Consider the following 13832-nt stretch of genomic DNA (forward strand, 5'->3'; position numbering starts at 1 on the left):
TTGTCTCCCAATCTGAATATCAATTTTATGATTTTCTCCAATCAGAAAACGCATAAATTTGCTTTTATAACCTAATCACAGTTATATCTACCTCACTGCAGTTATTAAAGCTAATTAATCACATGCAAACCTGTCAAGTATGATTCTGCACCCGCTTTGTCTCTTTGATTAAAGCTGAAAAATAAAACGTGTGCATGTGTTAGTCTTGCACAAATAACGAGAGAGCGAGGTCAAATCAAGTAATGACAGTGTGCTTGAACATACAACTGATGGCAGGCCTTTATTTGCTGCTTAAAATGCACTTTGTGAGGCAAATTTAAATTCTGAGTGCTGAGGAAGTGCTGAGAGGATATGTTGATGTGATGCATTATGGTCCCTGAGCACAAATGATTCATGAAAAAAAAGGGGGCACACATTCATGTCATTTGTGGAGTAAAAACTGGGATTTCAATGAATTATTACTACATCGAGGTAGAGACTTGTAGCCTGTGCGCTATAAAATAAACTGAGACAAAAGGAAATAACAATGCGAATGCTGCCTTTTTCTCCAGAAATGTTTAAAAATTGCCCATCCAACCCTGAGAAATTGTAAGGTTTTTTTTTTTTTGTGTGTGTGCCAAATATCAATCTGCCTCTAATAGAGGGCAGAGCTCCAACCACAGCCATAATCATAGATGTTCTGAAGTATGGGGATGGTTAGGTGCTTAAAAAGGCCTTGATCTTTACTTGAGAGCCATTTTCTATCATTAACATTAGCTAACATACCTGTTTGCAGCTAGAGAACACTTTTGATTGCAAGGCAACTGCACAAGTTACCTGGTAGAAGGCGACCAGTCTCCGAACAGTGGTGGTCTGCAATCACTAAGTAGTGAATGTGAATTTCTGTTTAATGTGAATTTCTGTGTATCCAGACAACAACAACTTTGCAACAGAGGACAATTTAAGAATATTTTTTTGCCTTATTTATCCCAATTAATCACCATATTATCACAAGTGATTGCTGACTGACTCCATTATATTGCTGTTTTTTTTATTGCACCATCTTGACACACCAAAATCACTCTGAAAACAGCAGCCAGCTGCAAGTGATCCGGATCCAATCCTTTGTGTTTAAAGCAACCATTTTAAAGATAATGAGCTTGCACGTTCATTGCACACGCTGGCAATAATTTTGATCATGCCGTAGTATCCAACCACCGTTTTCCATGGTGTGACTACAGCATAAGTAACATAGCTGTTTTAGCTAACATAGCTTTGTTGGCTAATGTGCCTGTCACAGCAGACCAAGAGTTACATACACACTCATTAAACACCATTAACCTATAATGCATATCTCTGGACAGTTGGAGACAATGCCAAAGGGCACAGAAAGAGCATGCAAACTCCACACAGAACAGTAACAGAAATGTGCTATCCAAAATAACAAGTTTTAAAAAGGGAAAAAACAACAACAAAACATTTTTACAGATGATAATACTCCTGAAAATCTTTTCATTGTCACTGCAATTTAATGCTATCTTTCAGTAATTGTTATGAGTTGTTACGGACATGCTTTGCATTTATAATTACTGTGGATTTATCTCACCCAGCCTAAGTTGTCCATGGAGATTGCTTTTTTGACTAAATTTGGACTAAACGACTGTCATGATCTTTAAAAAGAGAACCCTTTATGTCTAAAGTTGGTTTAAAGGTAAAAGATCAAAAGTAATTTGTTTCAGTCTATTGCTGGACTTGAATTCATGTTTATCCTCCTGAACATTTTCTGTTGATTAGAGGTCACATTTTAACATTGTTTAGAAATTTGGCAAAGTCATCTTCAGTATGTTTTCAATGGGTTTTTGCTGGGTTGAACAGTAGCACAAGCACTTCTATGCTGATAATTTGATTCAAGCCATCAAAGCAGTCCTCTGCACAGGCTGGCAAAGTACTTGTATGCAGGTATACTAAGAGAAGCTAAATTAAATATTTTTTACCTTGCAAAATGTCATGATGTCTCTCTGGATTTATACTAGCCAGTGTCATTTCAGCTCTCTACCGATCTGGAATGAGTTTTATTCCCTTTGTTAATACAAATTAAACCTAGGGATGTGTAATAAGTCAGCTAGATGACTGCTAAGTGGTTGTGGCCATCACTCAACAGGAAAATAAGATGTGGTTAATGTGATTTTAAAAAAAGATTCTCAAATGAAAATAATGTAGGGCTTTTTTTCTTGACAATTTTTAACTTGGTGCATTAAATTGTGTTCAATTTCGCCTTTTTCCCCCCATTTATGTTTTCCTTGTACTCTTTTAGAGTAGTTACTTAGTCTAAGTGTTACTCATATTTAATCACTAGTTCCAGGAACATTCTCACAATATTCTTTTTTACAACACAGCAGCACATTTTCTATGCAATAATGCAGAGGATGGCATCAGAGGAAAATGGAATATGGTCAATAGCTCATAAATGTGGCATTATTAACCGGTCTTAATACCATGGGAAATAGCTGGACTTGGATCTAATTACCTTTTATTTATAGCTCCACAACAACAATCTCCAATAAACTAGAAGCTCTGTGCCATCAGTACAAGTAAACCATAAACCATAGTAACCAGGTAACTGTGTCACACGCTCTGGTCACAACCAGTGGCTCAGTATTTCAGTGGGAACTAGACGGGTCTCTTTTTACACAGCCAACAAGACTGGTGCAGTTTCTATCACCATCTTACAATCACATCAGTGGACAGCACACCCCTAAAGACTTGAGACGGGCGGGATTAATGAACAGCCGTGTGGTGTTGACACCTCAAGGGACAAGCAGGTAAAGGACAAAAACGGCTGTTCGAAAAACTCTTTTATGTTGAATTTTATTCTCTCTTTTTTGTGCATTTTAAAACTCTAAATATACCATCTATGTTAAAATCAATTAGTAGGAAAAAAATGAAAAAAGAGACATAATTGAAAGAAAATATTAAGTACAAATTAAAGATTGAAGTGCTGCCAATATTATAATACAAAGTGTACCACAGGAGGGAAATAATTTGTACTTAAATGTGAGAACAACAGACAACTTTGATTTTCATCAAACGTTCAATGGATCAAAATCCCCTTAGCTAGCAATCGGGGGCAGGATGATGAAAAGTTCATGAAAAACAGGCCTTTTATCTGTCTCTTTGACTGAGTATCGTAATGTTTTTTTTAATAGAGGAATTTTGCATGAAACTAGAACTGCAAAAGCAGAAAAGTTCTCTTGTTTGTGTACAATAGGAAAGTGAAATGTTGCAAGTTATGAGAAAATTTTAAAAGACACATTATAACTTTCCTCTTTATTTTATCTGAGAACCTCACCAGTGGCGGCTTTTTAATACACTTTTCATCATACTGTAACAGCACCAAACTCCAGTCAAACTCCCCTGTGAATTGGGAACCCATTACATTTGATTTTATGGATCAAGGAGCTCCCATGCAACCAGCTTTGGCATGTTAAATGGAATGGCTGTCTATCTAATGAACCAGTTTTAAACACAGGTGTCCCCAAGGGCCATGCCATTTCCTCCTTTTTATTGTCTATTTATTCTGATAAGATTATGTGCAACAATAACGGCCTTTCTCTGGTTAGGCATGCGTACAGCATGACTCAGGAGGCCAGTCTGATTCCCAATCAGCCGCTGCAATGGACGATGATGTTACAGAGCTGACAGATTGACTTGAGCCTTGCCACCTCACAAGAAACAATCCCCCCCCCCAAATAAATAAATAAATAAATAAATAAATAAATAAAATAAGAGCTTAACAAGTCCAAAGGTGCCCAGTGGGAGCATGGCCCGTCCTAAAGCAAGTTTTTAACAGTAGCTTCATAGAGATGACCAGCTCCTTATTGTCATGGTATATATTTACTTTATTTACAATGACACACAGTATAATTTCTGAAGCAAATGCTCAGACGAAGTGAAGTCAATAAAGATACTCATTACTGTCTGCAGCTTCAACACAGTGTCCTAGTTTGGTCAGCTATCTGTGAGGAGCTTGGTCAATCAGGAGACTAAAATCATTTGGCTGCCAATAACTCCATGATCACCAGCTGGCTTGCACACTAAGACTTTTGCCTTCAGTGGGGTAGAGAGGGGGCTCTCTGCATCCCTTGAGTGTAGGATGTGGTGCAATGGCTGTTTAGAAAGATTACCAATAGCTTGAACACCCATGTGAGGAGAAGACTGAAATATTGATTTGCCATATAGGACCATCAACAGCCAAGTGTATTTATTAGTGTTTTTAATTAGTTTATTTTCTGTTTTTATGGCACACATCATTACAAATCATGAATCTTTTTTATCACCATCCCCATTCACATTCAGCACAGACTTAAGGAGTAAGAAACATGCACAGCCAATCGATACATGTAGCTAAGAACCATTCATTTCAAAGGGAATTAGTACATGTTTTATTCCCATGGTCGACTCCAATCAATGTTATCTCTCCTAAAATCAGAGACCAGAGAGCTATGACTTAGGCTTTGATGTCTCAGACAATCACTGAAATCTAATAATAGTTGAGAGACTGATTTGTGGACAGATTTTGGGGTTTTATGCAATAAAATTCTTTATCAAATCTGTACTCTGAGGATACCCCGCTGGAGTTTTCACCATCACCTTCTACATCTTTTTCATTTTACTCCCTGTGGAATTTTACATCTTGGTCAGATCACAGGCAAAGTCTTGAGGTGAATATTTGATCGAACTACCCCACACCACAGAAATGAAGTAATTTTCCTTCAAATGTCCCTGTAAGATTGGATTTATTATCAGTCATTTACATCTAATATAGCCTGAGCTATAACATCTAGTCATAAAATGCCATCAATCTAAACTCTACTGTTTCAGTCGTACTTTTGGGACCATGGAAAGGAGTTCAGACTGTATAAATCTCAAATGTTGACAGCTGCAGTGACAACCCCATCAGCGATAATCCAGTGAACAGTGTCCTGCAGTAGCAAAGGCCATCGTTGGTGAAGACATCTCAGACCAGAAGCATATTTCACATAGCAATCCATGAATCAACGTTATTATTAGTTATATTTCAGGACCTTCTTCAATGACCAACGTCTGTGATGCCTCTTATGTTATGACATACACCACAAAAGAAATTGCACCAGATAAGAAAACGCTTATCAGGAACATGCAAAATAATATAATTCACCAAGTGAAATATGTCTGCATTTTGGGATAACACATGAATATTTGCATTTTTTCTGGGACACAGGGATCTTTAGATGTGGTCTCAGACTAATGTTTCAGCCGCACACCCGTTTGCCCAGCAGACTAAGGTGACTCAAATTACCTGAAGTAAAAAATGCAGAGCAGCTCATTTCTTTTGAACAAGGCTGTTTGTAGTTTAAAGATCTTTGTTCCTGATAAATGCTGCTAGTTGAAAACATTTTTGCATGGTGGATATGTAAAGAGAGATAAAATCTCCATGGCTTTGTCTTTGTTATGGTAAAAAAAAAAGTGCATGTGCATTTAGCTGTGGTGTAGGTGTGTGTGTGCATTTGTGCGTCTATGTGCACGTTTGTGAGGATGTGGATGTGTGTGTTTGTAAGGGTGTGTGACTGTGATGCGGGCAATCTGGATGTTTACTGCAATGTCTTGTCATCCATTTAAATTGTGCATAGTCCCATCAAGACGTGTTGAAGTGTATCATACTGCAATACAGTATTTAGACGGGCAATTGAACAAGTATCAGCTAAGTGTGAGTAAATGTCAGTGACAAAAGCATGTTCAACTTGCCAAAAATGTCAGATAGTGTCTCATCAGCATCACATAAAGGGCCAGGTTGGACACAATCCTTTTTAATTGTAGCTACTACACCTTCCTGGAAGGCATTACTTGATTATTTCATAAATTATTAATGTGTTTTGATTGCTGCCAAACAGCCTGCACCTTCCCACGGCACTGTCACATCAAATTTACCTAAGGGGTTAACTGTTATTTTAAAGTTCAGGTGGCGAACAGTTTGTTGAGATAACCGATTCCATTACTGTTTGAAAAAACACGAGGGAATCCTCCAAGTGCACACTTATATCCATCTGGCGTCCAAGCAAACAGGCGCGCAATGCGCAAACACTAATAATCTCTTTATAGGTAATAAAAGAAAACACAATTGTGGTTAAATGCTCCAAGTTAAATGCTTTGTTAGAGTGGAATTTATTTGCAGGAACGAAATCTTTTTGTGCGCACGGAATCAGCTGTGCGTAAAAATGTGACAGATTGATGCGCATCGACTGAATAATAAAAACGTCTATATCAGGTAGAAACAAAGTTAAATATCACCAGTGTGTGGGGCATTTTTATGTTCTTTACACCTTTAAAAATATGATAAAGTGTATTTTTGTAAAACTGAAACTTACGCTGCTGTTGTGCCCGGACCAGTGCACCATAGCCTGGTTGTGTGCCGAGTCTCCCGACAGAGCAAAAGTAGAAGTGTCCAGGTGAGGTTCGTTCTGTCTCGGGTTTGACACTCTTGCTTCCTCTCCGCTGCGCCGATACTCGGGTCTTGCGCTGGAAACACCTTGGACAGTTTGCACGAATCTCTCTCTTGAATACGCTTCTCCACTTATACTCCTATCCACGTTTTCGTTGTATGTTGCGCCCACACTCCTCTTTGCCTTCTTTCTTCCGGCAGAAAATGTATTTTCTAACATTATATTCGCTTTGAATCGTCCTTCTTTGTCCTCGAAAATGTTATCATACTTTTTATCGGGAATGTTGAGACCGCTGCTATAGTTTGTTTTGATGTCGATCGGTGCCTCATTTCCACTCTGTGTTTCATTCCACACTTGCTGACCATGGTTTCGTTTCAAAGCCCCGGCTGTGTTTGTTTCATACGCGCTAAAAACTTTCGTGTTATTGTCGATTTTCAGTGAGACTTTGATTTCCGCCGATTTTCTGGCCACACGTGCATCCAGTGGCGTTACATCCAGTCGATAAAATCTGTCGAGTTTTGTGGAAAAACTTATTTCCGCGCGAGCCACAAACTTGGGGTGAAAGGGGCAGAGCAACACCAAAGCCAAAAGAGAAAACCCCCAAAATGACCAAAGTGCCATTGTGGTCTTCCAAACTGACAGTCCACCAGTGGGGGGAAAATACAGAGAGCGGCAGAGCTGTTCAACTTCTAAAATATTCAAGGCATCATCTTTATGAGCAAGAAGCCATTCAGGAGACCCGCTCACGTCCAAGAATTTGTCAAAGTGAGGGACCAGTTTGGGAGGCGCTGCGCATCAGACAAACGCACCGACGGTGAGTGACTGCGGGAACGGTTGGAGCTCATTGTTCATGAGGACGTTTGAAGAAAGAAAACATTTATAACGCTGTAATCACCCGAAATCATTTCGAAATTATTCCACAATTCTATTGTGTTTTATTCAGTAACATCTTAGACTCTTTATGTTGCCTAAACCTGTGCAATTTGTCCAAAACAGAGCTTGAATGACTCAGAGCTGTTGACAGCAAAAGTAATTTGTGCTTTGCAGTACCCTGTTCATTCTGTGGCAACGTTTTGCCTTTGAAATGGCAGGGAAAAAAAACATCATTTGCTTGCATCAATCAACACCGGATTCACTTGTCAAATGTGCACGCGCGAGAGTAAGGGTGCGTTTGGGGGAAATTCAGATGGACTTTCTGATAAACATCCATGACTGATATCATTCTAAAATGCATTGCAGCAGAGATTCGGAATTATCTACCTTTCTTTGTCTGTTGACACTGTAACTTTTTTTTCCAATTACGCCACAGACACGGTGTGCCTCAGGCCTTCTACTGCACAACAGCCCAGGATAGAAGAAGAGCTTTGAAGTCATATAATGATATGTTTGGCACCATCTTCATGACTTGTGTTCCCACTGAGGCAAGAAGGATCAAGTAGCTCTTTCAATCTTAGCACTTCGACAGTTTTTATTATTCCGTCATTTTTAGAGTGTACATTTGAAAACTGAGTTTCCTCCAAATCAATATGCAATTTAAAAGGTATTAGTTTCAATTAGTGCAGCTAAATGAATCCCGAAAAGGCAATTCCAACTTCCTGCTGACTGAGCTGTCTGTCAGTTCTTGAAATTGTGTGTCAATATTTTAAAAAGTACTCCTGAAATACTTGTTTGTGCTATTTTGAGTGCATAAGTCCATTCACAGTTGCACAAGCAAGCCTAAAAGTACACACTGTGACGTCACCCTTAGCTTTGATCTCTGCATTTTGAAACCTTAACATTAGGATTTTGGCTGGCACCATATTTGATTTTTAAGCCAGAAGTTACATTATATGGATGAAAGGATGGAGTGATAAGTTGTGCTATTTAGGAAGGTTTCCTAGTAACCTACATTTGAGTGGTGAAACACACATTGGCTAATTAGTCCTAAAGTAATAGACTAATAAAAGGTGTATCTCCATGTTGGTCTTCACTGAAAAAAAGGGACTGGCCATCTCTTGGATTTATGTAAGCATCTTGCATGTATTTAACACAATTACCTCATGTTTTAAAGATAAATGTAACTATATAGTGTAAAAACTACATGATATGCAGAAAGGGTGTATTAAATTGTTCATATCATGTTCAGGTGAAGTAAGTCAATAAGATAGCAACGTTAAATCTCGTGAAACCACGCGTGATTTCATCTCGCGGGCTTTGGATCGTGGTTCAAAAAAGGCATCCATCTCAGTCAAGTCGAGTAGCCAACTCTACGTTTTTGGTATGTCTTGATTTTTTGAATTAATATTTACCATATTTCAGCCAAATGTAGTTAAACGTCTAGAGTGTCGCCATGTAACATGCTAAAAAAGAGCCGTTAGCTTATTTGCTGTTTTATCTGTTATCAAAGAATTGGCGCTTTTTCATTTGAATTTGTCTTTGGCACAAGAGCCGTAATATCACATTAAACCTAATTATGAGGCACTCATAACATAATTTGGTTTTCTGTGTGAATAGATTTGCCAACTGACTCTTCAGTTACATTGTGTATTTACTGCACCGTGGTGTTAGTGAGATTTTGGACATTGAACAGCTTTAGCTAATATCATTAGCGGCATTATGCTAGCTTACATCCCTACCCCTCCTGCCCTCACCTGCTGTCCTTTTGTTTTTGTTTTTGTTTTTGTTGATGCACATTGAGAGACCACATCTATTCTGCATTTCACCAGGAGTCAGCTGATGGATTGTGGGTTCAAGGTGTTATGGTAAGAAAGTATATTCTATTTTCGCTTAAGGTTTCTGTAACTTAATTATAATAGGTTTTGTATAATTATTAGGTGCATGCATACACAAATAGACCACCCTATTAAAACAACTGAGAAATCCAAAATCTGCCATAGGTTTAACTTATACCTGTATGTATTGTCAGAAAGGTGATTACTGGACTCACATTAATGCACACTTGAACTAAAATGAGGTTGTAACTTGTGGGTTCTTGGGTTGCAAATCAGAAACAAACATCTTTGGATTTTTTTTAATCCCATAAGATCTGGAAACACAGTTTTTATTCAACAAAACATTACTGATTAACCAAGCACAGTGCCTGCTGTTATTTCAAAATTTCAAAATGTTATTTCAGATAAAATGCAGCATTCCAGTGCATCCCAACCATGCCTTTACAGTCAAGGTTTCTGACGGAGCTGAGTTTCTCTCTGACAGTCTGCTGAAAGTGTTTGCAAAGTGATTGGGGGAACAGGGCACAAAGCTAAAGGATGTAGCTGCCATTATGACAGTAAGAACTTTAAAATTCTTTAACTACAAAGTGTATATGTATTGCATTAGGTCAGTAAAAGATTTTTATGCTGCATCCATTGAAACAGTCAACTATTACCTGTGAGTACTGATTCCACTGAAAGGATGCCATTCTTTTTTGTCATGCATTTACTGGCCCACTGAGAAAAAATTATCTTTTTTTAAAAATAAATGTTCTGGAAACTATATATCCATAAAGTTGATGTCAAACAGGAATTTTTGATATTGCTTTGTAGATGCTGGTGTTGCATGTTGACTGGTTTAAAAAGTCAAGAGTTTTTGTCTGGGATCATTTTCTTCTGTGCTACTGAAAAGTTCACAAATCTCTGTTTTCTTTGTTATAATACTTTAGGATGACATTAATGCTCAAAGGGAGTCTCATCAAAGTGCTCCGCATCTGTGTGAAAGACAATTGCAACATCTTGGTGCAGGAGTTCATGGTGAGTGTTTTATGAGTAGATTGTGGCTTTGCAACATTTAAAAATGCATTTAGTTATCCACTTGATCCTCATTGGACTGGTTAGGACCAGTAGTCCTCTTTAATAATTTGAAGTTCACATGAGGCCTAGTAGTGAACTCGGCCGCCGGCCCTTGAGGCCCCACCCCTGTATTAGGGGTCACATCAGTGTGAAAAAACTTTAAATTTGTCATTCTAGTGAACAAAGAAAAATCCCACCAATATTTACATTAGCTTTTGTTTGAAAAAAAAAAAAAAAGACCAACTGACCAACAGCTAACCAAATTGTGGGGCTGAAAGTCTAAATTCTAACATCTTCTGAGTGACATAACCTGGATTTCTGATGGGCCGGTGTCTTTCTAACAAAAACTAATGTAAAGCATTTGAAATTATTATGTTCTTCACCCTCTCTTAGAAACTCTGTTAGACCATGAATGGCAGCATGGCAGGCCACTCTTTGGCTATAGCTATTTACTATGTTGCTTGCATTGGTTTAAATTACTCTAACATTAGAACTGGTAGATTCAAAAGAGATGAGCTTAAAAAGGAATCTTAAAGAAATGTTTTGTGTTTAACCAGGACTTGACTGAGGCCACTGCACAGATTGAGAAAACCACAATGAACATCTGTCTCCAGAGATGCACCAGGCAATGACTTTTCTGATGTTGTTCTTCAAGATCTGGATAACGTGAACTTTGCAGTAGCCATGCTGTTTGGACCTTTTTTATTCCTTCAACATGAGTTACCCATCACAACTCTGCTACACTTTTGAGGTGATTCAAAGGGTGGTAATGGAGTTGGATGCAACTCAGCTCTCAAGAAAAGCTCACAACTAAGACAAAACTGCTCCTGCAAGGAAAGCTCACTGTTATGCATGTGAGGTGACCAGCTCTAGGTGAGAGGACATTTAAATCTCACACTTGTTCTGCTGCATTTTTGAAGCTCAATTCCAGGAACAGATCGCAGGGTTCATTTTTATATACTCTGCAACTGCCATGAGGACAAGCTGTTTTTGTTGTTGTTGTTTGTTTTTCCTTTTGCTCTGTACAAGTTCTCTGTTTGTCTGTTTGGCAGCATTTTTCAATTTCTGTTTGTATTTTTTCTTTCTTTTACTAGTGAAGAGATGTAGCGTGAACAGTTATACAGTCTAAATATCCCATATGGGTCGTGTGAAATGGTATTTTCAGTTTCATTCAGTTGAAGTAAAGAACGTTGAATATTTCTAAGTATGCTGTTTTGAACCAAGATGTCACAGTATGATCAGTGCTGTAATTTTTGACAGTCACTGTATCAATGTTATTTTTGCGTCTCTTGAATAAAGGTTTTGACCTGCAAGTGCTAATTTCTTTAGTTATTGGGGTAAAATGGGTAATGTTAATAGGAAGGTGTTTGCCAATTCAGTAACCTAATTTAATGTTAATGGAAACTAACATTTCCTCAAATTGTTTAGTTATAATTGTTGTTTAACTGAATCTTGACGTCAGAGGCCTTAAATAGAATGTTTTGTATTGTCCTGTAACATTTTTCAAAAGAAACAGTCTAATTTCTTTGCTGTGATTGATTCCAGAGAACACGGAAGAACTGACATTATTTAACTGTTGGTTTATATAGATTCAGTAGAGGAGTAATGTCAGTTTAATTCTTTACCTACTGTCAATGCAGTGAAATTAGACATGTTGTTTTTAAAGGTTACTGGTGGATGCCAGCAACCATCTTGGAAGAGAACAATACAATCTGTTATAAGGCCTCCATTTGAAAATTGTGTATTTGATACTAGAATATAATAACAAAATGTAATTTGAAGATAACATGTAGTATTTAAGTGACCAAGTAGTATTGGGTAAAAGTTATTGAATGGTGTTGGGATAAAGTGAAAAAATTGTGAAGGATTAAAATATTCCAAGAGCTCAAATTACTTCATCAAAACATGTTTAAGTCACATTTTATCAACACAAATTGCACAGGTTTATTGAACATGAATAAATTGTGTTAATTTAACTCAATTGTTTAAGTTGCTGCCAAAGCAAAACATCTGTGTGCAACAAATGTCCACCATTGAATTAAGTAAATCCAACAACATATTTTTTTCAGTGTTGTTTCTGCATCATCATCATAATGTTGTTGCAGCATCAGCACTGCAATTGACCAATCATGTTGTTGTGATGTCGGAGCTTTGCTATGTGGTAAAGACATGTATGTTTCAACCAAGTTTCATGCTGGTTCCATACATGCCAACCTTCCAGATTTTTTGGGGAGAATCATGAATTTCAGTACCCCCCCCCCCCCCCCCCCCCCCCCGAAAATCTCCTGGAGTCACCATTCTCCCAAATTTCTATTGATTTTTCACCCAGACAACAAAATTGAAAAACCATATCGTAGAATTCATAGCGCGGCCCAGCCAATTCCAGTTTCCAACAATGGCGGCAGCTACTTAGTTTTAATATTACTCTTATTACTCTTTCTGGGTCGCAAAATAAACTTTTAATATATTTTCAGGCGAGAAATCGATTTGGATGAGATTAAAGTTATTAGATCAGGTTAGATTAAATTTAACTTTATTAATCTCTTGGGAGGGTTCCTCCGGGATTTTCACACAGCCGAATAAACATCAAACAGAAAACTGATTAAACAGAAGTGTGAGATGGTCGATAATTTATGCTAGCGTCCGGTTATATTTTTGACAGCAAGGAGCAGACGGCAGAGTTTCACTCCACCGAGAGAGCTCGTGACGTAATTCTGAAGGCTAGACCGTCCAATTGCACAGTCGCTCACTTCCGGCCTGCCCGGCTTTCAGAGGACCCGGCCCACAGACCGCGGAGGTCCTCAGGAGGATGCAGCCTCTGAATTTGGATGCCCCCGCTGTTTCTGGCCAGCCAATAATAACGATGACATTTAACTTATTTTATCTGATAAATAAAAACTGTAAAATTCAAGTTTTTTGTATACATATATATATGTATACCACCCCCCACCCCCAACAGCCCTTTTCAATGTCTCCCTAATTTTTTAGGTCTCAAGGTTGGCAAGTATGGTTGGCTCCATGTTGGTTTTAAATAGCATTAGCTACTCTTAAATAGCATTAGCTAACTTCATGGCTAATGCTAACTGAACTGCTAACTGAACTGGTTAATCCTGGACCATCATTGTTATAGTGATGCAGGAGTAGGGCTGCACGATTAATTGTTAGAAAATCGCGATCTCGATTCATACTTATGTGCGATCTCATTTCCAAATGACAACGATTTAAAAAAAAAAAAAAAGACGACGACGAACCTACACAGTGCCGTCCCGCAACTATTTTTCTATTGTTGCACTACCTGCTCTATACATGCAGCGTCGAGCAACGGTGGAGACGGAATTTCAAGCAGTACAACATTTTGCGGCAACAACAAAACGTGAGACATTTGTTGTTTTTATGTTTATTTATTGTTTTTATGTTCAGTCTCAACTGTTACGAAGTTGATGTGCAGTTAATAAGTGCAATAAATATTTATACTGGAAAAGTAAATCGTGAGAGAATCGTGATCTCAATTCTAAGCCAAAAAATCGTGATTCTCATTTTATGCAAAATCGTGCAGCCCTATGCAGGAGTCACACCAACAAAGGGATATCACATTGTAAAAATGCTG

The 13832-nt window shown here is 38.1% G+C and overlaps 1 protein-coding gene and 1 long non-coding RNA gene across 3 annotated transcripts in view; one reads left to right on the forward strand and one right to left on the reverse strand.

Moving 5' to 3' along the window:
- Positions 1-7278, reverse strand: part of LOC146560975 (VPS10 domain-containing receptor SorCS3-like) — a 52218-nt gene extending 44940 nt beyond the window's left edge. The window contains exon 1 of one of the 2 annotated variants that reach the window (XM_085296624.1): positions 6384-7278. In XM_085296624.1, the coding sequence (XP_085152750.1) occupies positions 6384-7079 (696 nt within the window). In that variant the 5' untranslated portion in view covers positions 7080-7278. The remainder of the gene's footprint in view (positions 1-6383) is intronic. The other variant, XM_085296622.1, reaches the window with a different exon arrangement.
- A 1445-nt stretch (positions 7279-8723) lies between these two features.
- On the forward strand, positions 8724-11425 carry LOC146560976 (uncharacterized). The gene is made up of 4 exons (XR_014894826.1): positions 8724-9199; positions 9574-9726; positions 10099-10186; positions 10783-11425. It is a non-coding gene; the product is annotated as an uncharacterized LOC146560976 (long non-coding RNA).
- Positions 11426-13832: the final 2407 nt, after the last annotated feature.

The sequence above is a fragment of the Mchenga conophoros genome, linkage group LG13 (genome assembly GCF_057382185.1).
Source record: "Mchenga conophoros isolate Kocher_MC1m ecotype Shallow Benthic linkage group LG13, M_conophoros_male_GT1.1, whole genome shotgun sequence".
Classification (NCBI taxonomy): Eukaryota; Metazoa; Chordata; class Actinopteri; order Cichliformes; family Cichlidae; genus Mchenga; species Mchenga conophoros.